The 24,114-nt window shown below is 38.2% G+C and overlaps 1 protein-coding gene across 1 annotated transcript; it reads left to right on the top strand.

The window, feature by feature from the left end:
- Nucleotides 1-217: 217 nt before the first annotated feature.
- get1 (guided entry of tail-anchored proteins factor 1) lies at nucleotides 218-24,114 on the top strand. The gene is made up of 5 exons (XM_072585653.1): nucleotides 218-616; nucleotides 15,554-15,719; nucleotides 17,515-17,582; nucleotides 19,715-19,829; nucleotides 20,999-24,114. Exons 1-5 carry the CDS (start codon nucleotides 527-529, stop codon nucleotides 21,070-21,072), a joined length of 513 nt encoding a protein of 170 aa, XP_072441754.1. The 5' UTR covers nucleotides 218-526; the 3' UTR covers nucleotides 21,073-24,114.

Here is a 24,114-nt window from a genome sequence, read left to right as displayed (position 1 = left end):
CCAGATTCGTTCCTTCACTCAATATCACCGAACATGATGGCAAGTCCCGGGCGCCGATTGGCTGTCGTATCGTATTAACATGTATTCAAAACATAGACAGCGAGCTGATTGGTGCAGCATGGCTGTCAATCACACAGCCCCGCGCTGTACGGCCTGTTTGATGTTTGGTTTGTTTGGTTTGTTTGGGGGGGGGGCGCGCGGGAAGCGTGTAGAGCAGCAATGCTGATTGGAAGCTGTCTCGCTCTCTGGTTTCTACACGTTTTGCTGTTTTCAACAAAGGCGTAGTGAAACCCATCTGTGATTGCAAATTTCAAATCCAAGCGATTATTTCCAACGTGCATGCATTAAATCATTTATAACCCTCCCCTGTAGCTTTTTAAAAAAATTGTTGTGCTTCACTCAAATTGCCTTACTGATGAAATTCGTTATTAGTGGAGGGTACCATTTGCGAGGAATGACTGGAGTTTAACTGCATTTGCGGCTGTAACCGTGAGCTTTTTTTTGGGTGGGGTTAAATGATAGCAACATGGCGGAGAGCTGTGCGTGGTTGTTAGTGCTTGGCTCAGTTTTGTTATGTAGTCTGTTCAAGATGTTACTGCCAACCCTTTCCTCACTTGTAAGTATTTGTTTGTAAGTCTAGACTAACAATGATAGTTGAGTACTTTTGTAAAAAAATGCAGTATATATATTTCACACTTTAATGTTTTTTTCTGTACAGATATTGCAAGGAGGAAAAATGTTTAATTAGGTGTGTAAAACGCAGTAAAATTTTGTAAGGTATCTTGTATAATTTAGATACGTTGCTGTCCTTATATGAACATAAAACGCATTTAAAGCAAACGTTCTCAGTAGCGGTTCCTTTTCAACAATGTTAAGTCTCTTGTACTTTATACTGTATTTACAAATGGAGCCAGAGTTATTTAAATCTGTGGATTAAATTGTGTCATAAACTGCAATGAATGATGCTTGTGTCTTATTAAATTAAGATCACTGGACCTGACGCTAAACTCTGATTTCTCTCCATAGATGCTGCCGGACCTGCTGAGTTTTTTTCCAGCAGTTTCTTGTTTCTGATTTATATCAACCGCAGTTCTTATCTAAATGGTGGGGGGTCTCGCTTGTAATTGCCAACAGCTTGGGGAAATATGTACAGTACGTTTATGGAAGCCTGTGGTTTTTATTTGCCTTTTTGTAGACTGAAACTTTCTGATCTGTGACTTTATTATGTGTTTTAAAGAAAATGAATAAAGCTGATCATAAACAAAATTTACAATGATTTATTTTTAAAAATCCAGATTGTGATTACAAAAAAAACAGTAAATTGGGTATTATGTTAAACATAGCTACTAATACCTTCAGAAACTAAGACTTTAAATGGTGGTTATAGGCAATGTTACAACAAAAATGTTTTCATAGTTTAATTTTATTGTCTATGGGTTCAGTGTTCGTGAAATTAATATGTTCAATATTTGTCATGTGAAAGCACATTGAATGAGTTGACGGTTCAGAAATTAATTTCTTCAAATTTGAAATGTTTCTGGCAACTTGATGCTTAATTAAAATTGACATTGCTGAATTAAATATTGCTAATTGAAGAGCAAGTTCAGTAGATCAATGTTTAAAAATAAATAAGTTTCTTTTTGACTTTAACCATTTTTGAGATTGAAATGGAAGGGCAAACTACCAATTTTTCCTCTGTATCCTCTCCCAGAAATATTTCCAGGATGAAATGAAGGCTCACAACGTGCTGTATATTTTTTATTTGAAACTGTGTCAAACTATTTATTACCAATTCTGTTGGGTACAATCATCAGATCCAAAAGAGATGAAGTGGGCTAATTTTTTTGGCTAAGGATTATTCATAATTTAAAATATACTAGCAAAATGGATAACAAAAATTGCATGGTGGCATGCTTCCTTTTTCTCAGAGCATGCTGACCGATTTATACTGCTATGATTTGTTCCTTCACTTTGTTTTTGCCACGACTTGAACTTCATTGAGAAAGTGTGAGGACACAAAATTGCAGTTCACAGTCACTGAAATGCAGAAGTTGCACTTTGGGATCAAAACGTTAGTGTGTGTGTGCGTGTGTGTTAACTTCATTCGGAGACCTTTTTGAACCCTTTTTACATTTTTGAAATTAATTGCTGTATTATACAATACAGCACAAGAACAGGCCTTTCGGCCCACCAAGTCTGCGACAAAAACTAATAGTGCAAGTGGCAATGGTGGGATAAGAATCCATGCCTCCATTTAGACTGGAGCCTAAATCCTAAATAGTACTGAAATATGAAATCTCTAATCAGAATTGAGATTTGAGATTCTTTTTAAGGAAATCATGTTGTCAGAGAAAATGTAGATTCTGAGGAGGAAAGCAAATTAGTTACAACAGTTTTCTCTATTGGCACATAGGAAGGAATGGGGTAAGTCACACCATACGTATGGTCACGTTAGTGGGGATACATAGCTTGCAATCATCTGTTGTAATATGTCGGGATCTCCAATGGCCATTGCTTTGGACTTGACTAAATGTTTATTTAGTGAGGTGAGCATTTTAGTATTTGTTGGAGGGTGTAGTCTGAAAAATCGTTAAATTATTTGTGAAGAATGTAAATTTATTAAAGATGTTGTGCTTGAGCCTTAACATTGTTTTAAGGTTTGCACATTCTAAATGAAAATGCTCAGGAATAGTTTAGTGGTTTTAATTTTTGACCAATGCATCAATGTGACAGGTGTAATTGTGAGTCAACTGCATTCCTTCAGAGTTCCATGTACAGTACTACCTGGTTTGCAGCATTATTTTACAGTCATGCCCTTGCATTTAGTTGTTTAAAGGAGCAATGTTACAAATGCTGACTTAACAGGGCAACAGGAATGTAAATCTACTGGGGTTTTTAAGTTGAACAGTCATTTTCATTCTATTGAAAAATGTGCAATATTGATTCTGCTTTCAAAATTCTTTTTCTTTGATACCTGGACAATTATTTTCATATTCTGGACCAGGAAAACATGACATAATATTTAGTTTCTTATGAAATTCAACTGGTTGAAGCAAGCACACTTAAATTCTAATCAGAATTGCGCTGATTAAAATGTAACTAAATCAACTGTGGATGCTACCAGTTTTAAACTTGCTGAGATCTAATAAGAGATCTTGCTTTTTTTTAATCAGAAAATCAAATTCTGATCATTATATTACTAGTTCAACACGCACATCTGATCATATCTAAAGCTTGATATATTTAACCTGCCTAAAGCAATAAATTAGCAGACAACTGTCATTTATATTAAGTTAAAAATGGGCAAAATCTAAATTCTGAGGAAGGGTCACCAAACCCAAAACGTTAACTTTGTCTATTCGCAGATGCTGCCAGACCTGCTGAGCTGTTCCAGCAACTTCTTATGTCATTTATATTGTCTGTGTTTATGATTCCATAATACCTTTTGAAGCTTTATGTGCTGACCCCATCCTTTTGGCTTATTTCATACCTGTGGAACAACCAGTCATTCATTTAATGATCTCTTGAGAAGCAAAGGTTAGAGACCTAAGCAGCTAACACAAATCATAGAGATGTACAGCACGGAAGCAGACCCTTCAGTTCAACTTGTCCATGCTGACAAGATATCCCAAGCCAAATCTAGTCCCACCTGCCACCACCCAGCGCATATCACTCCAAACCCTTCCTATGCATATACCCATCCAGATGCCTTTTAAATGTTGCAATTGTACTCTACTCCACCACTGCCATCCTGTGGCAGCTCGTTCCATACACGTACCACCTTCTGTGTGAAAAAGTTGCCCTTTTAGGTCTCTTTTATATCTTTCCCCTGTCACCCTAAAACCTATGTCCTCTAGTTCTGGACTCCCCGACCCCAAGGACAAGACTTTGCCTATTTACCCTATTCATGTCCCACCAGGATGAACGGCTTCTGCCTGAAACATCGATTCTCTTGCTCCTCAAATGCTGCATGACCTGCTGTGATTTTCCAGCACCGCACACTCTCTCAACTCTGATCTCCGGCATCTGCAGTCTTCACTTTCTCCCAGGTTAGGCCGTGATAGAACCTACCAAATCAGTGCTGGCTTTTTCTTTTGAAATGCAGTCTTTTTTTTTTATTATCTAGTCGGGTCTGGCATGGATGCATGAGGCCCAGTGGAATTGGGTAAAAACAAGGACTGCAGATGCTGGAAACCAGATTCTAAATTAGTGGTGCTGGAAAAGCACAGCAGTTCAGGCAGCATCCGAGGAGCAGGAAAATCGATGTTTCAGGCAAAAGCCCTGTGGAATTGGGGTATAGGTAATGGCTACATGCTAATTAAGTGATACCTTGTCTCTCTGTGTGTGTGTGTGTGTGTGGGTGTGTATATATTGTTGTTATAAACTGTAAATGATATGGGAATTGTCATCAGTGAGGTTGGAGTTGTGGTGAGTGTTGGATAATCTGAAAAGTACTTGCCTGCATTCCTTCTAAACATTTTGTAATCTTCGGTGTTTAGCAGTCCAGTTAGTCACACTGTATCTGTTTTCTCAAAACAATGCAATATTTTTCTCTTTCAAATATTTATGTATTAAGTAGTTTCCATGACTCATAAGGTAGTGCATTGAAAATCCGAAAAAAAAAGTCTGTCATCTTTTTGTTACCTTTACCAAATGCATCAAATTTGTACTGTCCTCTATCTTTCTGCAGTTTGAAACAATTTAGTCTCGGATTCTCTCCGGTAAACTTGCAGGTTGAGCCACCAGTTCGGAAGGCAGTGATGGCATTTATTTTAAGAGGATTTTGAATGTAAAAGCAGGGATGTGAGGCTCTGGTCAGACCACCTTTGGAGCAATGTGTGCAGTTTTGGGCCCATTTCTCAGGAAGGATGAACTGGCCCTCGAGGTGCATGAGAATGGTCCCAGGGAAAGCTGAACATATGAGGAATGTTTGAGGACTCTGGGTTTATACTCAATGGAGTTTAGAAGGATATGGGGGGGATCTAATTGAAACATAGAGAAATCTGAATGGCCTGGACAGAGTAGATGTTGGGAAGATGTTTCCATTGGTAGGAGAGACTAGGACCCGAGGGCACAGCCTTGCAGTAAAGGGAAGACCTTTTGAGGATGGCGATAAGGGGAAACCTCTTCAGCCAGAGAATGGTGAATCTACAGAATTCGTTGCCACAGAAGGCTGTGGAGGACAAGTCATTGAGTATATTTAAGACTGAGATAGAGAAGTTCTTGAGTATCAAAGGTTATGGGGACAAAGTGGGGGAATGGGGTTAACAAACATATCAGTCATGATTGAATGACTGGCCTAATTTCAGCTCCTAGTCTTATGGTTTTATATTGATGTAAACTGTGAAGTATATTAAAATCAGTTATTGTATGTTTAATTTTTTTTGTGTCAAAGTTAATAACTATGTACTTCTGACTCATGGTGATTTAAGAATAGATTTTGAAGCTTAACTTTAGAATTAAGAGTTAAGGAGAATCCAAAGAACTAGGGAGAGAAGAAATCAGAGTGGCTATCTACATGAGGAACCAAAGGAGACTGGTGAGGTACTAAACAAATATTTTGTCAGTATTTACTGTGGAGAAGGACTTGGAAGCTAGGGAACTTAGGGAAATGTCTTGAAAAGATTTCATATTAGTGAAGAAATGCTGAAGGTCTTAAAAGGCATAATGATAGATAAATCCCTGAGACTTGATCAGGTGTTTCCCAGAGCTTTGTGGGAAGCTAGGGAAGGGAATATACGACCCCTTGCTGAAATATTTGTATCATTGATAGTCACGCTGAGGTGCTAAGGAAAAGCAAGGGAAATGTAGACTGGTAAGCCTGACGTTGGTGGTGGGCAAGCTGTTGGAGGGGATTCTAAGGGACAGGATTTATATGCATTTGGAAAGACAAGGATTGAATTAGGGATAATCAGCATGGCTTTGTGCATGGGAAATTGTCTGTCTAACTTGATTGAGTTTGTTGAAGCGCCAACAGAGAAGCGTGATGTAGGCAGAGTAGTAGATGTTATCTATGTGGACTTCAGCAAAGCATTCAACAAGATTCTGCATGGTAGACTGATTAGTGAGATTAGATCACGTGGAAACAGGGGGATCTAGCCAATTGGATACAAAATTGACTTGAAGGTAGAAGACAGAGGGTGGTGATTGTAGAGGGTTGCTTTTTGGCCTGGAGGACTGATCAGCAATGTGCCACAATGATTGGTGCCGTGTCTACTGCTTTTCATCATTCTTTTTTATTATAAATTATTTGGATGTCAATATAGAAGGTATGGTTAGTAAGTTTGCAGATGATGCCAAAATTGGAGGTGTAGTGGCCAGTAAAGAAGATTATCTCAAAACACAACAGGATCATAGTTGGATGAGCCAATGGGCTGAGTGGCAGATGGAGTTTAATTTAGGTAAATGTAAGGTGTTGCATTTTGGGTACGGCAAACCAGGGCAGGACTTGTACAGTTAACAATGGGGCCCTGGGGAGTGTTGCTGAACAGAGGCCTCGTAGTGCAGATGCGTAGGTCCTTGAAAGTGGATTCATAGGTTGACAAGGTGATGAAGAAGGCACACTTACCTTCAAAACAGAGTGTAGAAGTGGGGATGTCATGTTATGGCTGTTCAGGACATGGATGAGGCCACATTTGGAATACTGTACAAAATTGTGGTCATCCTCCTGTAGGAAGGATGTTGTTAAACTTGAGAGGGTGGTGAAAAGATTTTGAAGGATCCTGCTGGGATTTGAGCTATGGAGAGAGGCTGAATGGGCTGGGACTTTTTTCCCTGGAGCGTCAGAAGCTGAGGAGTGACCTTCTAGAGGTTTGTAAAATCGTGAGGGGCATGGATCGGGTGAATAGAAAGGTCTTTCTCCAGGTTAGATGAGTCCAAAACTCGGGGGCATGGGTTTAAGGTGAGAGGGAACTAGCTGCTACAGGAGGTGGTGGAGATGGGTTCAATTACAACACTTTTTTTAAAAAAAGTATCTGGATGGGTACATGAATAGGAAGGGATTAGAGGGATATGGGCCAATTGCTGGCAAATGGGGCTAAGTCTGATTGCAAGGCTACATCTGACATCACCAGTATCCTCTTTGTTCTAAATGCCCACATGTCACCTTATGTTTCTGTAACTGGTGTGCTCTGTAGAATCAACTGTCTTATCAAAATTGATGTTTGACTTGATACTGATCCAATTTAGACTAGCTGTCTGTTTATCCTTGCATGATACAGTCCTCCAAGCATAGACTCTTGTAGATGCAGTGCAAAAACGGTCAATTGTCTTGTGTTTGTGACTTGGGAGATTGCAATAGTTTCATACTTGTATTTAAAATTGGGTAATGTTCTTGTGGAGAATGGGATGTGATTTGTATACAGTAATTGTCAGATCTGACAAGGGAATTTGTGTGCTTTTTTGAAATTTTATTCTTTATTTCATAACTACTAAATCTAACTGATCACTACCGCTAATGTTTTTCCATTGATACTCCTTCCACCTCCAAGTTAAATTCCTAGTACCAAATCCAAACTGTTCTTTGCTGGATTTGCTGTATACAGGCTGCAAGATTTTTTCTGAATGTATTTTAAGAATTCAGCACCCTCTACTATCTTTAACAGTAATTTTAAAGGATGCTTAAAATCTCCTATCATGTCCTATGTTTTGCATTTTCTTTGCAATTTCCCAACCATAAACTCTGTTTCCTTCTAAGTGCTGGAAGCAAATGATGTGACTCCTGAACAATGTGACCATGAGTCCTCATCCCTTTTCTTTCAGTTTTCCTGTTTTCAAACTTGGCCCCCACCCCAATCTATCAGAATATCTATAGCATTTATAATTCTGGAAATTTTAAAAAATTCTGATTTATTTAAGTTCTTCCAGAAAGTATTGATAAATATGTATTCAGAAGAGCTGCTGTACTGTTGTATTCATGTTCAGTCTGCTTCATGTCCAGCAATGCATTGTTTAGCCAGATTAACATTTTGGGCTATGTATTAATCTTTACTATTCACTAAACCCCTTCCGTTCCACCAGCTGTCATTATCCCAAAAAAATTATCTGCACATAAAACTCACAAAGGAATCTATGCACAATACTTGCTTTGAAATCCTAAATACTGTTGGTTAGTATATTACAAATATAATCCAAATCATGATGAAAGTGGGTTACCCATCCTTCTTTACTTCACATTTAGGGTTCCAGGGTTGTTGTCAAAATGTCTGCTTTTTATTTTGTTTTTAACTTTTTAGTTTGAATCTCATTATTTTCTTGAACTCAGCTTGCTTTCATGCAATTGGTATAGAATTATGAGCATCCACTTGGTTATGACCAATTAGTCCTCCACTTAACATTTTCTAAAATCACTCCTTTTATGATTAGATTAGATTAGATTCCCTACAGTGTGGAAACAAGCCCATCGGCCCAATTAATCCACAATGACCCTCCAAAGAGTAACCCACCCAGATCCATTTCCCTCTGACTGATGCACCTAACACTACGGGCAATTTAGCATGGCCAATTCACCTGGCCTGCATGTCTTTGTGACTGGGAGGATGTGCAAACTCCACAAAGACGGTTGTCCAAGGCTGGAATCGAACCTCGGACCTGGTGCTGTGAGACAGCAGTGCTAAACACTGAGCCACCATACTGCCCAAATACAATATTGCATCAGATTTCTCTCATTAATCTGATCACCACTGTGCATATGAAAAGTAAAACATTGAGTCAAAGATGTCCAATATAGTACCATTCGTTTTTGTCTTTGAGATGCGTCTCTGATACCACATCCTCTCTGTTGCCAAGACTGCCGACATCCTTCTCTCATATTACTCAACTTTATACTGCTCGGGCCTATTGCTAAAATCTCTATCCTTATCTTGTATCTCCTGTAAAGTTTATCTAATTGAAAACGCTGCTCATATCCTAACTTGCACAACATCTCACTCATCAACCCTGTTTTAATTGACCTACATTGCCTTTCAGTCTGAAAACCCCTTGATTTTCAAGTTTACTGTCTAGACTTTTTTTTTAATCTGTACCTTGGAATATTGTATTATGGGAAATTACAAATGTAACCAGTTGTTCATGTTCCCTCCACTTTTAAGTCAATCATTAATTAGTATCTTCCTCTTCACCCCACTACTGCTTTACTAGTGTGTGCTGCATTGGCGATTGTGTGTTTTTTTTGCCAATTTTGATGTCAATTTTCTGTAAAGCGTTGACTCTGAGGAGCAAAATGGAAAGAAAAGTTTCTCAAAATATAATTGATCTGGAACCAATACTTTCTTCAGTTGCTGAGTCCATTCATTTAATCAGGTCTCATTAATTCAATTGATTAATTTGGTTCCATTATGTACTGAAACAGTTTAGTGATTAGAAAGGCTACAGATCTACTAGATGTAATTTTAATGTGGAGAAAGCATCACCGTTAATGTCTGGTAGTAACATTGAGTTCCTTCAAGTTTTTGTATCTTAATAAGATTGTGGACTGGAACTAAAGTACTGTTGACCTTTCCAGAATGATTGTGTTTGCATCTTTTCCTGATGCAGGATGGTGTAAGTCTGGTCCACGTGTGGAATTAATCTTGTGTGCGTAAATTGGATTGGGAGTGATTTAACTTTCAAATCCAGCTCTAGGCAACAAGGTCTTTTCCCGTTTGCTGTTGGAACCCAATCCTAAGATTTGTTTTTCGACTGACACTAGTTCCTTTTTAAAAAGACTGTATAATATATGATGACCTTGTATTCAGACCTTGTACACTTTTTTTGTAAAATCAGCTTGAATCTTTGCCTATTTCTAGTTTTAATTCCTTTCTGAAGTGATTATATTTTGCAACTTCACATAAAGATTATGACTTATGAAAATGAGGATTCAATTTAAAGTGAACTCTTTTGTCACTTGGGGCTTTTTTCCTATTAATTTTTTTTTTAATCCAGTGACAGTTTCCCCTCACTTCTCAGTGCTGTCTTCAACTATCCATTGCAAAGTGTTCAACAAAGAACAGCTTTGCCAACCATGGAATGGCAAGGAATGCTGTGCTACTCTAGTCAGGTACTAAGTTGTAAAACAGTACTGTTGGTTTACCCTGTGATATTTGCTTTCTCAACAAAATCAGAGTCATAGATGTACAGCACGGAAACAGACCCTTCGGTTCAACACGTCCATGCTGACCAGATATCCCATCATAATCTAGTCCCATTTGTCAGCATTTGACCTGTATCCCTGTAAACCCTTCCTATTCATTCACCCATTCAGATGTCTTTTAAATGTTGCAATTGTACTAGCCTCCACCACTTCCTCTGGCAGTGCATTCCATACACAATAGACAATACGTGCAGGAGTAGGCCATTTGGCCCTTTCAGCCAGCACCACCATTCATTATGATCATGACTGGTCAGCCACAATCTGTATCCTGTTCCTGCCTTATCCCCATAACTGTTGATTCCACTATCTTTAAGAGCTCTATCCATTTCTTTCTTGAAAGTATCCAGAGACTTTGCAGAGCATTCTATATATCCACTACTTAGTGAGTTTTGAGAAGATTTGTAGCTCAGGTTGAGGTTTTGGATGTAGGTTTGCTCGCTGAGCTAGAAGGTTCATTTCCAGACATTTCGTTACCTTACTAAGTAACATCTTCAGTGGGCCTCAGGCAAAGCAATGCTGAAAGTTCCTGCTTTCTATTTATACGTTTGGTTTTCTTTGGGTTGGTGATGTCATTGCCTGTGGTGATGGAAATAACACAGGAAATGACATCATCAACCCAAAGAAAACCAAATGTATAAATAAAAATCAGGGATTTGCAGCATTGCTTTGCCTGAGGCCCACTGAAGATGTTACCTAGTAGGGTAACCAAACATCTGGAAATGATCCTTTCAGCGAGCAAACCTACATCCAAAATATCCACTACTCTCTGGGTGAAGAAGTTTCTCCTCAACTCTGTTCTAAATGGCCTACCCTTTATTTTTAAACTGTGTTCTCTGGTTCTGGACTCCCCACATCAGTGCAAACATGCTTCCTGCCTCCAGGATGTCCAATCCTTTGAGACGTATAAGATTATTAATCAGATCCGCTCTCATCCTTCTAAGTTCAAGTGTGTACAAGGCTCAGTCACTCCAATCTTTCAACATATGATCGTCCCGCCATTCTGGGAATTGACCTTGTGAACCTACGTTGCACACTCTCAATAGCCAGAATGTCCTTCCTCAAATTTGGAGACCAAAACTGCACACAATACTCCAGGTGCGGTCTCGGCAGGGCCCTGTACAGCTTCAGGAGGACTTCATCGTTCCAGTATCAGTTCCTCTTGTTATGAAGGCCAGCATGCCATTAGCTTTCTTCACGGCCTGCTGTACCTGCATGCTTGCTTTCATTGACTGGTGTACAAGAACACCTAGATCTCGTTGTACTTCTCCTTTACCTAACTTGACTCCATTTAGGTAGTAATCTGCCTTCCTGTTCTTGCCACCAAGGTGGATAACTGCACATTTATCCGCATTAAATGGTATCTGACACGCAATTGTCCACTCACCTAACCTGTCCGAGTCACCCTGTATTCACATAACATCCTCCTCACATTTCATCCTGCCACCCAGCTTTGTGTCATCAGCAAATTTGCTAATATTACTTTTAATGCCTTTTATCTAATTGTTGATGTATATTGTAAACAGCTGTGGTCCCAGCACCCTTTGCATGAAAATATTGCCCCTTAAGTCTCTTTTATATCTTTCTCCTCTCACCCTAAACCTATGCCCTCTAGTTCTGGAAAAGACTTTGTCTGTTTATCCTATCCATGCCCCTCATGATTTTATAAACCTCTATATGGCCACCCCTCAGCCTCCGCTCCAGGGAAAACCACCCCAGCCTCCACCTATAGCTCAAATCCTCCAATCCTGGCAACATCCTTAAATCTTTTTTGAACCTTTCAAGTTTCACAACATTCTTTTGGATAGGATGGAGACCAGAATTGCATGCAATATTCCAAAAGTAGCCTAACCATTGTCCTGTACAGCCGCAACATGACCTCCCAACTCCTGTACTCCATACACTGACCAATAAAGGAAAGCATACCAAACACCACCTTCACTATCCTACCTACCTGTGACTCTACTTTAAAGGAGCTATGTACCTGCACTCCAAGGTCTTTGTTTAGCAACACTCCCTAGGACCTTACCATTAAGTGTGTACATCCTGCAAAGATTTGCTTTCCCAAAATGCAGTACCTCTCAATTATCTAAATTAAACTCCATCTGCCACTCCTCAGCCCATTGACTCGTCTGGTCAAGATCCCATTGTAATCTGAGGTAACCTTCACTGACCACTACACCTCCAACTTTGGTGTTATCTGCAAACTTCACTTACTATATTTCTTATGCTCACATCCAAATAATTTATATAAATGATGAAAAGTAGTGGACCCAGCACTGAACCTTGTGACACTCCACAGGTCACAGGCCTACAGTCTGAAAAACAACTCTCCACCATCATCCTCTGTCTTCTACCTTTTGAGCCAGTTCTGTATCTAAATGGCTAGTTCTCCCTGTATTCCATCAGATCTAATCTTGCTAACCAGTCTCCCATGGGAAACCTTGTCAAATGCCTTACTGAAGTCCATAGATCATGTCCTCCCCTCTGCATGTCATCAATTCTTTTTGTTAGTTCTTCCAAAATAAACCCTAATCAAGTTAGTGAGACATGATTTCCCACACATAAGACCATGCTGACTATCCTTAATTGGTCCTTGCCTTTTCCAAATACATGTAAATCCTGTCTCTCAAGGAGTTTGTTGGAGAAAATCCTGAGTTGTGAGGAACAGTGGGAAAGTGCATCCTATATCTGAAGATTTGGGCACTTCATTAAGTCAATTCAAGTTAGTCTTTTGTTGCCGTTTTTGAAATTTATACCTGAAGTTGGTGATTTAATGTTTTAGTACGATATCAAAGGGAGATTCAAGTTTTGTTCTGTTTGTACTTGGGTTGTGAACAAGGTAGCACTAATTTGTTTCTCTAGTTGCTCTAATAAATCCCACAGAGGGATTGGACAATAAAGACCAGGACTCTTATCCAGGGGCAATAGAAGATGTTAATGTGTATCCAAGTTAGGCTTCTTAACTTGAAGGTGATGATTCTGTATGTTATGCTTGGTAGTTGAGACTATGGGGTGAGTTTCAACAATGCACCAAGTAGATTATCTGTATAACAGTCAAAATTGAATGGACATCCAGTTGGTAGGGGCCCAATAAATCAGCTATCCTGTCCTGAATGATATTGAACCTCTTGAAGTTATGCACACGTCCAGGATGAGATGTATTTTTCTCTTTTGTCTGGATAGGACTACTTCAGCAATTTTCCACTGTCGAGTAAATTACACGTAGTGCACAGATCTTCAAGACTACCAGTAAGCTGTCAGGGTCTGTCACTTAATGTATGAACTGAACGGAATTCTGCTGAAGGCAGACAGATGGTGGGGAGCTCAGGCTGAGTAGGATTATCCACTCAGCACTTTGAAGATGCTTGTAAGTGTTTTAACCCTGCCCAAGTGGTTACACTCTACATAAGCCTAAACAGGGAGAGCTAGCAGAGGGTGAGCTTTCAATCAAATTCCAACCTTAACAAATAAATGCCTATTTCCATTTCACTAAATTCTGTTTCTGCCTCTGCTGTTAAAATCCTTATCCTTTTTTTTTTGTAAAACATAAGACTATTCTCACCCACTCCTAGCAAGCCTCCTGCATTCTCAAAGTGTGGTGTTGGATGTTTTGATGTGTACATAAACTTTCAGAAGACATTCTATACAGTGCCATGCAGAGATTTATGCAAAAAACATTCTAATTCATGTCGCAAGATAATAATAAAATAATCAGAAACAAAGTTCTGAAGAGTCATCTAGACATTAGCTTCCTCTCTTTCCATGGATGCTGCCTGAACCACTGATTTCTAGAATTTTTTTTTTTGTTTTCAGTACAGATTCCAGCATCGCCAGTAATTTGCTCCTTCAGGAAATCCAGTATTGGTCATTGGTTATTATTCAGGCGAGAGGAAGGTTTGTAGTGGAGTTCTCCCATACTTTTCCTGATAGAATCAAATTATCTTGATCATGATGAGCAGGGTCAAGAGTGTGGTACTTGAAAAGCACAACAGTTCAGGCAGCATCTGAGGAGCATGAGAATTGATGTTTTGGACATAAGCTCCTCGGATGCTGCCTGACCTGTGCATTTCCAGCACCACAGTCTCCACTCTGATCTCCAGCATCTGCAGTCCTCATTTTCTCCATGGTATGCAGGGTATCACTTCAAACTTTATGGATTTTTCTGAAGCTTGGAAGAACTAAATTGAAAAGAGGTGAAGTAAACTGTAAATGTGTAGAACCCCAAAAGGGCATGCATAGATTAGTGCAGTGAATGGATAAGTGACAGTTGAACTCCATACAGAAACATCTGGGGTGCTGCATTTTGGTAGGAAGAACACAAACAGACAAAATAACGGAGAGGATGCATTTCTAAGGAGGTGCAGGAGCGTAGGGACCTTGGTGTACATGCACACAGATCATTGAAGGTGGAAGGATGGGTAGTGAGAACAGTCAGTGAAGCATGCAGTATCCTCATTCTTGTTAGTAGGAGCATACAGTACAAAAGCACTGAGATTATGACTAATTTGTATAAGACAGTTGTTGGATCTCAGCTAGAGTGTTGTGAACTGAGCACCACGCCATAAGGAGAATGTGAATGTAGTGGAGAGAGTGCAAGACATTTACAAGAAAATCTCCAGTTATGAGAAACTTCAGTGATGATGATAGATTGAACAGTCTGAGTGAAGGGGCAATCCTTGAGAACTGAATTGAGGAGGAGGGTAATAGAACCTGTGGAATTCATTGCCACAGAAGGCTGGGGGGGCCAAGTTATTGTATATTTTTAAGACAGCTAAATAGATTCTTGAAAGGTAAGATCAAGGGGTAGGTGGAGAAGATAGGAGACTGGGATTGAGAAATATATTAGCCATGCTCAAATGATGGTGCAGACCAGATGGGCCAGTTGGTCTAATTCTGCTCCTGTATCCTATTGTCAAATGTTGGTACTGTTCTTGAATAGAAGAAGCTGAGAGGAGATGTGATATATTTCCTCAAAATTATGAGGATGCTGGATGGAAGAAAGAGGAGAGAAACCTCCCACTCAAAATGCTCAAGAATAAGGGGGCACATAAGTGATTTGCAAAGGAAGTGAATGCAAGGTGAGGGGGGAAAAAAGTCTTTTTCCTATAATGAGTGGTTCAAGTCGAAAATGCAGTGCCTGAAAGTGTGGTGGAGGCAGGTTCAATTAAGGCATTCAAGATGACACAAGATGATTGTTTAAATAGAAACAATATGTAAGAGTATGGGAAACCAGCAGGAGGTTGGCACCAAGTCATGCTTATTTAAAGAGCTGGTGCAGATGGCAATTTACCATAATGGCCGCCTTTTACACTGTAACACTTGTGATTTTGTGCTGAAGAGGCATAAAGAGTGTCTAATTGAATACCCAGGTATTCAAGTAGTACTTTACTAAACACACTTTTTTTATTCTGGTGTCTTTTTCAGGTGGCCAAACTTTTGCAAAAAGATGGAGAGACTGAGCTCCAAATGAGATATGAAATTGGAAACATGAAGCAAGAGTTAGCAACAATCAGCATGATGGATGAGTTTGCCAGATATGCACGGCTGGAGCGCAAGATAAACAAAATGACTGATAAACTGAAAACTCACGGTACTGAGAAACCTGTTTCCCTTTGTAAGAGTGCAGCAGGCAAAAGTTTAAACAAAACAACTCACTAGCTAAAGAACTGAAAGATTCAAGAACCAAAAATTATTGTAGCTTCCCCCCACACTCTCCCTATCATGACATTTTGACACTGAATGGAAGAGGATTTGGAGGATTATGTTTTGAATTTAGATTTGTCTGAATTTCTTTTGGTTTTCTTTCTATTCCTTTTTCCCTTTCATCAACTCCGCCTTGGGGGATCTTTAAATACAATATTATTCAGCACTATTTTTACCCATTTTTCTGAAGTCATCAACTCTCTCAGCGATGTAGTTCTGCAGCCACGCCCTCATGCTTTGTTCATGTGGGAGCCGTAAAGTTTATTGCGAACAGGGTGTGGTGACACGCAGATCCAATCCATCTCGTCTTTCCATGTTCACACCTAACACTCAGCATGTCTCTATAGGTTCCAGTTACGAACATTTCCACTGCTCTTCCTGCCCCACACGCCTTCATTTGTTCATGTGACCAGTACCATTTCCCTTGCTGAAATTAATTAACTCCGCTTCAGGTCAAGTCTCTGCTTCTTGCCTTGAGCTTTTCCTTTCAAGCTATCAAGATGGTACTTTTTTATTTTCCAAAACACAAATAAACCAATTTATTTAAGCAAAAGCAAACCATTGCAGTTGGTGGAAATCTGGAATAAGAATAGAAAATGACGTACTCAGCAGGTGTGGCAGCATCTGAGGCATGACAGATTTAACACATGAGGTCGATGACTTTTTCTCAGAGTTACAAGAAGTTGAAGATTAATAGATACTTCTCCCATACACCATTTGGTGTCGTGGCCAAAGCAGTATTTAACAAGTTTTAAACAAGTTGAGGCTGGGAAAGTGAGAAAAGAACAAAAGGGAAGGTCTGTGATAAAAGTGAAGGTCAGTAGTGATTAAACAGCTTTTGAAGTGGTGGTGTAAGGCAAAAGGACATCGTAATATGACAAGAAACAAATAAAGGCTCCAGAACAGTAAATAGCAATAATGGAATCACTACTAACAACTATTATCTGAAAGAAATGGGGACAGATTGATCTAAAACCTGTGAAAATAGCATCATCCTTGATTGATGTTTTATGGACAGTTGAGTGGCGAACTTGTTTTTTTTTCATTTTGTTTTCACACTTTTTCTCTCTTTTCTAATTGATTCTCTTGTATTATTGACTTGGTCTTTCTAATTTACTGTGATTCTGCAATCCATAGCAACATAGCATATTGCAGCAGAAAAGGCTACAGTTTGGCCCATTGAGCCAAATACTGGCCCTTTTGGAAGAAAAATCTAATTAATGTTAGTCTTTTTCCATCATCTTGCAGTATTTTCCCTTTCTGAGTTTGTCAAATTCAGATTTGAAAGTGATTATTCAACCTGCTGCCATCACACTTTGAGGGAGTGCATTGTGCTCAATGGAAATTGGTCAGTTTTGCTGATGGTATCCACTTATCAGGATTAGTTAATTCTAATTATGATGTGGACATGCCAGTGTTGGACTGGGCTGACAAAGTCAGAAGTCACATGACACTGGGTTATAGTCCAACAGGTTATTTAAAATCACAAGCTTTCGAAGCGCTGCTCCTTCGTCAGGTGAATGCCTTCCTTTATTGAGAGCAGCTCAAAGACATGCATTTCTTTTTTGATCTTATAAAGTGATGAATTCTGGTTTGCAGTAGTTAGGATCTTACTGTTTCTAAATGGATTATCTTCTCTCAATTGTCTAAAACACTACTGAGCAGAAATTTTTCCTTTGTAGTCAAAACAAGAACGGCGCAGTTAGCAAAAATCAAGTGGGTGGTGAATATTGTGTTTTATATTGTGCAGGTGAGTATGCATTTTTTTAAAAATAGATGTAGAATTTGAATTTTGACCTGTTCATCAAAAGTAGTCATCCTGTTGCTGTTAGTGAGCTCTTTCAGAAAGTGGCTGGCAAGTTATAATCTTGAAAATAATAACTTAAAGTTTCTGTGACATAAAGGTTGCTATAAATAAAAGTGTGAAAGATTTGCTCATTTTGGGTAGGCAATATGTCATGAAGCTTTATGATTTTATATTATTATTATTTGGGAACTTTGTACTAAAGTGGAAGTAAATAGGTTTTTGGTTTTAGTTTTGTGAAAGTGACCTTTTTTGTTTTACAAATCAAAGTCCATTTTAAGAGAAAGTTCAAAACAGTATTTCTAGAAAAGCAAGTGACTTGAGATAATTAACAGGATCTGCTACTTCATGAAATTATTGAAGTGTTTATGAAATTGACCTTCTTTTATGACCAGAAAGACAAGTCAGAAGCTATAACTAGGTTCAGTTCAGAATATGGAAAAGATTTATAACTGCAAAAGGCAGTTCAGTTTTTGCAATCTCCAGGCTATCTGAGCCTGAAGAACTGTTTTAGTAGTTCAAATAGACAATGTGCAAAAAAAAGCCAAAAGGAAATGCTTGTGATTAAGATATTTTAAAATGAAGATAGGACTGGTACTTTTTTACAGACACTAATTCCATATGAATATTGCTTGGGTAGGGGTGGGGGGAGGGAGGGAAGAAGGGTTAAATTGTTGTTTGCGCTGTTAATAAAATCTTCTAAAAATTGTCATGTATTGTCTTTTGTGTAATGAACTTACTGTTCTTTTTTGTTAAAAGTACATCGTCATCCCAAATGAATATGTTTAATGACTGACCACCTTGATAACCAAATTGCAAAATTAAAATTTGCAGTCCATTGCAACAGGTTTCACTCTGGATTCTGCCTTGTTCGGTAATGCTATTGAGTGGTTAAACTTTTTTTTTGACTATGCCAGCGTTAAGCTATCCCACATGCAGAACCAAGTATGTCATTGAATATCATTGAATCCCTTCTGTGTGGAAACCGGCCCTTCAGCCCTCAGAACAGTAGCCCATCCAAACCCATTGCCCCTACCCTATATTTACCCCTGACTATTGCACCTAACCTGAATATCCCTGAATACTATGGGCAATTTAGCACAAGCAATTCACCTAACGTGTGCATCTTTGTACTGTAGAAGGAAACCGGAGCACCTGGGGGAAACTACACAGACATTTGGGGAATGTGCAAACTCCACACAGACAGTCGCCCGAAGCTAGAATCGAACCTATGTCCTTGGTGCTGTGAGGCAGCAGTGCTAACCACTGATCCACTCTGCCAACCATGTAGCTTCCTTATCTTAACAATGTGCCTCCATCCCAAACTTTTTAAAAAAGAGTCTTGTTGCATTTGTGTGATATCTGCTTACTTTGTCAGTGTGTGCTACTTTGATTTGCAGTCTAAAATCCCGACTCCAGTCCTGTTCAGATTGTACACAAGATGTATATTACTGGCAAAGAATTTAAACAAAGAGGGAAAACTTTCATATCATTCAGATTTAGATTTTAGCCCAATGAATCAGCCATTTTTTAACTTGTGCTGTTCATGTAGTGTATTGTGAGATTCTGAAAGAGGATAGAATCGAAGTTGAGCTTATTTGCTGACAGCACAGAAATTGGTGTGAACTTTACAGCAGGTTGTCTGCATAATTGGGGGGAAAATGATGAATTTCCTGTTTGTGATAAGAGCCTAACTCAAGAATAACAAATAGTTTTTGGTAGATAATGTGTTCTAACCCAGATAATAAGAAAGTCCAATTTTTTCCATTTTTGGAGATGGAAAATTGGAAGGTAAATCAATTGATAATATATCTAAAGTTTTGTGCACTGCACATACTTCCTGCAGTGATCACATTTACTTTCAGTAGTACTGCCCCCTAATTTAGTAGTACCAATGTTGTTAGAACAGCAAATGCTGTGATTTGAATCACCAAATATATGCTGTTATGACTGGTTGTTGATAAAGGTATATTCCAAAAGGATACCTTTTGGAAAAGTGCTCAAGTTGGAGTAATTATCTTGATATTTGGTGAATTCACCACTGTGTAAATTATTAAATGATGATTATTCTCTTCCAGGCAGTTTTAATGATTTCCCTGATATTGAAATATTATTCAGAACCTGTTGCTGTGCTTCCACGAAAATGGATGGCACCTTTGGAGCGGATGGTAGCTTTCCCAACTGGAGTAGAAGGTGCAGTATGTTTTAAGAACAGTTTCATTTTAAATTGATCTGACCATTTCCAACCAGCCCAGGCGTACAAAAATTAGAAACGCAATTACGCGATTGGACATCATTTACTAAATAATCCTGTGTATGTTGAACATTACACTTCCAAGCATTTAAGGCAGTCTGGTGCACACTGTGGTGTGTTTGCATGTGGCAGAAGCGACATAGATTAATAAATTAGGTTCTGTTCTTTGTAGATAGAAATAACGTAAGTACTTTAGTGCCTTTTTCAACTTGACAAAATAGGTGACAGCTATTCTCTGGTTCATTTCTTGGGAATGCTGTGACTAGTAGTCAACTGCCTTGTTCAAATTTAAATTAAACTGAGCAGTTAACTGTTGGTCATCACGATACAAATTAGCTCACTTGCCAATCAATTAACACACTTCACAAATTGTATAAGAAAGGTTATTTTCCCTTTTACATTAGTATTTCATGTGAATTATACTGGAGTGCAAGACAAAAATATTTGAAGAAAAAAATTTTGTCAATGCTAAATCATCCCTGAATACAACATCATTTCCAGGTGAGCTAGTGTCATAACGGATTTTTTTCATTATTTCCTCATAACTAAATCCTTCACACTGCCCCTTTTGTGTCACAATTGCTACTTCTCATAAATGGAAAATTATTGAAGGTTAGAAATCTTGATGTCAAATGAACTTTGTTTTTTGTTTAATTGGTTTGAAGACTTGCAACCATGGGGTAGGACTCTTAAACATGAGATGTCCAAAGCAAAATCTTTGCAACAAATTCAATAGAAATTCACCAACAAGTTAATTCCCATCAAATTCCAACAGTTACCAGCAGAAGTGATTGGTAAACATGTGGATCGTCACAATTTCTAAATCATCACTTGTACTCAACTCATTTGGAGCAGCTAATTGTTTATATCTTGCAGAGAATCAATTTTGTCCTGTACATCATTCTCGTCAGGGGAGGGATGGATGAGCAGAAAGATTTTGGTTTTCCTAGCTAACTTTGCTTGCATGAATATTTTACCTCTGGTTTACAGAGGACAACACAGATTATGCTTCTTAATTTGGTGATTCCACAGTAATTGGTGGACTCTTGTCATAAATACATAGGACTTTGTATCAGGGTGTGCATCGGACGTGTCTTTGTTTTTGCAGGTGGAGTTGGAATCACATGCTGGCTCTTGGTCTGCAATAAAGTTGTGGCTGTAGCGTTACAGCCATTCACCTGAACTGTGATGCTGGGAATTCAAGACCTGTATTTATTATTTTGCCAGCTCCCCTTCTGGAATCAAATTTTTTTTTTAAATTGTTGTGGTTTCTAAATTATTTGCAATATCATTTTGTGAAGTTTTTTTTTTAACTGCTTTGATTTAAATTGGGGATATGAACGAATGTCCAGAAACAAACTTTGTTAAGCGTATCAATTTTGGGGACCAATATAATAGGATTGATAAGTTTTAAAATTCATTTCAAATTAGAAAAGGGTATTTGGGGATAGTTCTGAATGATTGTTTATAGTTTTTAATGTCTGAGAAAACAATTATAAGTTGTGATACCAAACTGTTTTTGGTGGTCTGGACGTACTAATTCATATCCTGATGTTGAGTTTATTGGTTTTGTACAGGTGTTGCAATCGAGGAGATTGCCATATATTTATTGGATCATTGTTTTGCATCGCATAGCAATTTGTTTAAAATGATAACTCTTTACATTTCAAGACTTAAAAATAGTGCTGACAGAAACTAAGTAATTGAAGGAAGATAAAGATAGTTTTTTCTAGCAGTGTCTAACAGGTTAGGCAGCATCTATATAGAGCAATTGAGTCAATGTTTCAGGTCAGGTTTTCCTTCTTTTGAAGAAGGAACCTCCATGGAGGGTTAAACCGGTAACATTGGCATTGACAGTAGAGAGGCAGGAGAAGAATCTGTCCTATGGCATTGGGCTAAAGATCCACATATCCAATGATTAGTGGCCTTTTTACAGTTTAAAATTAAATGCATTCTGTCCTGGATCCCAAGAAAGACTTCAAACTAAAACTGTCAATTGCATTATTTTTAGTAAAAAGGAGAGAGGTATTTATTAATTTAATTTATATATTGTTACTAGAAACCTAAATTTGAACAATCTGTAGTGTTTTAACAATATGTTGCAGACTAATTGTTGACTTTACTAAGAACTTGGGTATTTTGTGCTAATGATATTTATCAGCATTGAAATGTTGAATCTTGCCATGTGTAAGTATCATTGTCAGTACAATTTTCCAATGAGAGTCAAACCCTGTGTGAAGATGAGTTGCAAAGTTCACAAACAAACTAGGAAATTACTGGTCCTTGAATGTAGTTTCCTTGGCTATGTGCTACAGAATCTATGTCTGAGAAATAGGGAGTCCTCATTTGTATGCAGGTTGTTTAATCTGCTTTTTAGAATAAAACTTTAGATTTTCTGATAGTTGTTTGAACATAGTGTTTTAGATCTACTTTGCTTTATGGTTCAAAATATTGTTGTGTCAAAGCTCCACTGAGACATTTGGAGAAAATGTACAGAATGATGTGCTGTTAAACTGTTTAGATGCAGCTCTTTTGGAAGACTTATTTGTTACCTTTTTGTTGTATGGACAAAGAGGTCTCCCACCTCTTCGCCATCTCTGACGTAGCAAAACTCAGGCTGTTTTCCATTTGACAGCTATCAGGATACAAATGAGAGGTATTGGATGAGAATGGGATGAAGCAAGCTATTCCAGCCTCCCTTTCATGATTTAAAAATAAGTTGCTGAATATCTCTATCATGTTATAAGCTTGCGAACATTGTCCTTGGATATTCACTATTCATTCTTTGAAGGGAAGCATTCAGACTTGAGTCAGCCTAGCAGTGAGCAGCTGTACACAGTAAATCTTGTTTGTGAACGTACATAAGGGACATTGTGTGCTTCAGTTGGAATTCACAATGACACTTAAACGGATGTTTTTAAAAACATAAAACAACGACAAAGATGCTGATAAGTGAGATCATAGAGGCAAGAGTTCTTGAACTCAAAAAATCCTTGCAAGAAAATTAATTGATTTGACTAAACTTTTATAAACTTGGCTTAAATCAGCAGTTGATAAGCAGACAAATTGTTTTTCAAAAAATTGAATGGATTTCCTATCTGCAGCATCTCACCGATTACTGACAAGTATCACTATTTTCTCGGCTGTAGTTCAGTACTTCAGGAACATCAATTTAGTGTCCATTGCAGTTTGACGAAATTGAAAGATTTCTAGCCCCTCAACACTGCTCTCATCTTGTGGCTTGATGCTGTTTGGTCAGCAGCTGGGGAATTACCTTTCGCTCTGTTCTCCTAATCCTTGTGTTATCGACCATTAGGAATACTTTCCTTTGTGTCTATAAATATCACCAGGATTTTGTTTTTGAAATTGTTGTCAGTCTTTAAACCAAGAAAAAATGTGATTTAAAGAATATGCTGGTGTTAATGTTTTGTTAATTTTATTATTGTCTAAGCATGACCATTACTATTTACATATGAATTGTCTTAGTTTTTCTAATAGAATAATTCTTTTAAGTATAACATTTGCTTTAATGGTGACTTAAAATTGAATGTAGGACACATTTGATGTATTTTTTTGTCTCCTTCAGTATTCGTTTAAATCACATGGTTGAAAAGGGGACTGTCAAAAGATTGTTGCTCAACCAGCCAATTGATGTTTTTTAAAAATGTCTTAGGGCTATTTTCTCCCCTCTTGAAGTCCACTTCATGATGAGGTGCACTATTTATGGACACTGCGTAGACTATGGTACCTTGTCCAATTGGCAATCCCAATCTGTTGTTTTCAAATTATTTATTGGCTGAAAGAGAATGTCCTTAGTCAATCCTCAATCTGTTTTGTTCCACAGAAATGAATAAACATAGAATTTCACTTTCAGTTGTTTCAGCAGCATATTCGAATAATGCCTCCGATGAGGAGGGTACCAGTTTAATTCCTTCCTGCATTCCCGATGTTTAATGTCTGGTCAAAGGCCTAAATTGGAAGGAAGATTATCTTTCTGTCCCTTCCCCACAGTGCTAGGTGATATCATCATGGTATAATGTCAGAGTCATTGAGGACTGAGTGGGAAAAACATTTTTTATTTAAAATAAATTAATTTTATTTGGGAGACAAATTCTCAGTTAAAGATGGCCACACCATACTCTTAGCAGAGCTATTAAAAACAAATCTGTAACAATATTTTGTTATATTGTGCCTGATTGCCTGTTAATAAACACTTGATACCTA

This window comes from Chiloscyllium punctatum, chromosome 15 (assembly GCF_047496795.1).
Source record: "Chiloscyllium punctatum isolate Juve2018m chromosome 15, sChiPun1.3, whole genome shotgun sequence".
In the NCBI taxonomy this organism is placed as follows: Eukaryota; Metazoa; Chordata; class Chondrichthyes; order Orectolobiformes; family Hemiscylliidae; genus Chiloscyllium; species Chiloscyllium punctatum.
The sequence above is the reverse complement of the archived record's forward strand: the minus strand, read 5'-3'. Positions and strand labels throughout refer to the sequence as shown.